Raw genomic sequence first — 3949 nt, 5'->3', positions numbered from 1 at the left:
GGTACAATCACTGAATTATATAATATATGCACTGCTTTAACTCTTTCACTTTATACAATATTGCAATAGTTTCTGCTATTTTTGTTCTTAAATAATTAACGTGAGCTCTTTATGTCAGCATCGCGTAAAAAAAAAATAATTTCACTGACTCTATGAATTTCAGTACCATTAATTCTGAATGGGGCTTCAATATTACTTTGTTACTAAATATCCTGTAGTTTGTTTTGCCCAGATTTATTGATAATTTATTCAGCTGAAACCATGTTTGTATTTTCATAACTTCTGTTTGTATCATCGTCAACATCTGTTCAGTGTTTTCACCAGAGTATTCTGTATTTKTGTGTCAAATCTTATTTTGAGCATTTGTTGTTCACAGGTACGAGTCAGTTGTCATTGGCAACGGGCTGGCCAACCAGGTATCGAACCCTGACGTGGAGGTGGACATAACGAAACCAGATGTTGTCATTCGCCGACAGATCTCAGTTTTGAAGGACATGACGAACTGGCTGAAATCAGCGCACAGCGGCAACGACTGGTCTGGAACAGGTGAGGACGCTGAGTCTTCTTAAATATATATTTTTTACGTTTGAATTTCCACTCTTCAGTTTTCTGATCCCTCTGTGTTTTTCCCCACAGATGAGGAGAGCAGCGGGGGAGAGGAGAGTGGCAGCGGCTGTGACTCCCCATCGTGTGACGGGGACATATACTTCCCCACCACACCGAGCGTCAGGACACCCAAAGCCGGTCCAGTGAGCAACCCAGACAGCGCCGGGGTGTGGTCAGAGGGCAGCACGGTGCTGGTGCTTTGTGGGCTGGTCCTGGCTCTGCTGGCTCCTCACCTCAGATAAAACTATCCAAACAGAAAGGACCYGGATTAATCCAAATGAAGGGGAGAACCGTCAGAGAGACTTTAACAGACTGCCTTCAGGACCTCAGACTGTCCGCTGTTGGAAGGGGGGGTGGGGGTGGGGAAAACTCTTCTTCATATTACAGTAATTCACTATTAACTCTTTGTATGTTTGTAAGGACAGCAGTATAATTTTCTGCCAGAGAAATCTACCTGCTCTCTTAGGTAAGAATATACTTTAATGGCTCTTTTGGAGCTTCTTCATGGTTCTGCTTGCAGCGTAACAAAACATCAAARTGTCTCATTTTGGCAGTTTAATATCCTGACCTCCTTTGGGATGGTTGCCATCTGATAAACATTAAGAAAACATGTTTGGTCAAATAGAAAGCACCTGTTTTGGGACGTCTCCATTTTTTCCGAGGATGTTATTCTCTTCATTTATTCAGAGATGAAAGGAATGACAAGAACGCAAATGAAATTTAATGTTGCTATGAGTGTTGATAATTCAGAGCAGCTGTTTTGTGCCTTTTGTTTTTGTTTGTTTGTTTTTAATCCATGCTAGCTGAATTCTTTGTGTTTAGAAAGTTTTCAAACTTGCTTCTTGCTTCGGTCAAAGAGCAGTTTCAGAGAGGAGGAAGAGCTGAGCTCATCTCTAAGAAATACGAGGAGACGAGTTACATCCCAGGTGTTTGTGTTTGACCCACAGATGGAATCGTTCTGTACAAGAACCTGAACATGTTATAACYTCTGCTGTGAGCAAAGCAGCATCCAGGCTTTTAATTTCCTTATTACTCAGTTTCATTTCATCCGCTTAAGCAGTTAGAAGGTAACGCCATACCTCGAGTTRACTCTGGTTGTCGGTGCAATGCTYATGGTGTTGAGCTGAAAGTGTCTGACAGAGTTGGATGTTGTGGCAGGTGTTCCCCCTGTTCTGACCCCAGAAGAAGGCAAAGTCTTGAATGCCCCCCTCCCCACCCCCGTTGGTGCTGCAGGTTTCAGTTCAGCACAAACGTCTAACATGTTKTTAAAGAGAAGACGACAGCATGGATGTCCAGAGCATTTCACATCAAACCAGAGAAGAGAAATCAGATGTTTTTGATACAGGGTTTTATGTCAAGGAGGTGTAATTTTTTTAGCTTATTTTTGGTATGAAGATATATATTTGGTACTACAGTGGATTTTACTGTTCTAGTCGTAGGTGGAAGTGGACAGAGTGCAGATCCTCACCATCCCTGTCCCAAAAAGCGCATTCCTTTAGTTTAACTCTTTTAAATGGCCTGTTTTTTTGTTTGTTTTTTGTTTTTGTATTTGTTTTTAGTGTAAATGAACTCGATCTGAATCATTTGATCTAACTGTTCTCGTACTCCCACCCTGAAGTGGAGGGTTGAGATGTTTGGTACATTTTTAACATCCTTTCATGGTTACAAAAGCTGTCGATGTGAAGTTCTGATTTATCTGCAGGAGTTCCCTGAAGCACAAAGAACAATCTTGTTTATTTGTTTGATAGTCAGGTCTGTAAGCTGCTTCACCTGGCTCTTTCAATTCTAAAGTGATGCTGCCTCTTTGCTTCTGTACAGTAACTTATGTCTGTATTTTAACTGGGGGGAAAGAAATCTTTTAGAATTGACCTATTGTCCCAAATGTTTTGTCCTTGTGCTTTTAGATGCATAATATGGTTTTGAAAACTGTAATTTCTAAGTAATTTATTATACAGATCATGTTTTAGAAATTTAAATGATTTAGCCAAAATGAGGGATGAAAATAAGTCTTCTAGACATCGATTAGGAAACTTATAAACACTAGAAAAAAACAACTCTTAGTTTTGAAATTGGCTGGTTGAGTCATCTTACATGACATTTTCTTAAAGAATAATCTTTAAGAAAATGTCATTAAGTTCCACCTTAATGGAAAGAATCTGACTTTGAAGGATTTGATGTAACATCTATGCAAACCATTTAAAGGACTGAAGCCTTAAAATCCCCAAGCTGTGCTCCAGCAGCTTCAGTTGGCATTACTTTTGTTTCCACAAACATTTCTGRGAGGGTCCGTGCTCGTGTCCGTGTCACTTTGGCAGAGTTGTCTCGTACGTGGGGGGGAAACAAAAACCAAACTTTGAGGTCAGAGGAAACGTTTCGTGTGACGATGGTGAATGTCTTTGCGTGCAGGCCAGGGGCAGCAGCAGCGTTTTCCAAGCCCACGGGATGTCCCACTGCTGGATGTTCGATCGGGCTCACAGAACCACGTCAAGTCTTGGGACTTAAACGTGGAGTTGGACAGGTGTTGGAAACGTTTCCACCTGCCTTTTTGGCCCACAGGAGCAGAAAGGACTCACTTTCTGATGATAGTGACTGACTGAAGAGAATGAAAAATGTGTAAATAGAGTGCAGCCGTTTGTAGATGTCTCTGAAAGAGGCCTTAACAGTAAACCAGATTTTTACTTGCCAGAGTATCTCCTAAATGTTATGAAACAAAAAGATGAGATAGATGTTAAATTGTAAGAAAAAAAATGTATATTAAACATTTCTTAGTCTTGTGAAAATAAAGACTGCCAATATTTAAAGGAGTGTGGACAGTTTGTTTATTGTTGCTTCTATATAATGGTCTTGTATTATTTCTTGCACTATTATAACTGTTTGTTAGCAAAATATCTCAAACCACTAAATGGATTTTAGCTCAACGTTATCTGTTTAAGGAACATTTACAACCAAGTCAACCCAATTTTAAGATCACRTCCACAGCCAACTGACCATAGAAACGGTTAGGGTTATAACTGGTTATAACTCAGTTTTACTTCTATTGAGTTTGATGTGGTAGTGGCTGAGAGTCATTTCCAACACAATATGAATGTTTAAAGATTGAGCAAGAGTTCACATTATTGCAGAAGATCAAATTATTTTTCCAGGTTTAACCAAAAGAAGAAGAAATGGGGGGAAAAAGTCCTGAATCCATTTGAGGGAATAACACCTGAACCACTTGTTCAGTCAGATATGAGGATGTTACCTGGGTCTAAACCAGGGGCGGTTCTAGGGGCGGGGCCACAGAGACATTGCCCCAGCTGAAATCTGATTGGCCCCCTGAAGTGCCCCTGTCCTGTCACTCATC

At 40.5% G+C, this 3949-nt stretch overlaps 1 protein-coding gene across 1 annotated transcript in view; it reads left to right on the top strand.

Moving 5' to 3' along the window:
* The window catches only part of LOC106534246 (glypican-4), a gene marked incomplete at its 5' end in the record, with an annotated part of 4873 nt that extends 1466 nt beyond the window's left edge, over positions 1–3407 (top strand). Inside the window, 2 exon segments of the mRNA XM_014030821.1 lie at positions 377–546; positions 637–3407. Of these exon segments, the coding sequence (XP_013886275.1) occupies positions 377–546; positions 637–848 (382 nt within the window).
* Between the last annotated feature and the right edge of the window lie 542 nt (positions 3408–3949).

Source organism: Austrofundulus limnaeus, unplaced genomic scaffold (genome assembly GCF_001266775.1).
Source record: "Austrofundulus limnaeus strain Quisiro unplaced genomic scaffold, Austrofundulus_limnaeus-1.0 Scaffold1121, whole genome shotgun sequence".
Lineage (NCBI taxonomy): Eukaryota > Metazoa > Chordata > Actinopteri > Cyprinodontiformes > Rivulidae > Austrofundulus > Austrofundulus limnaeus.
The sequence above is the reverse complement of the archived record's forward strand: the minus strand, read 5'-3'. Positions and strand labels throughout refer to the sequence as shown.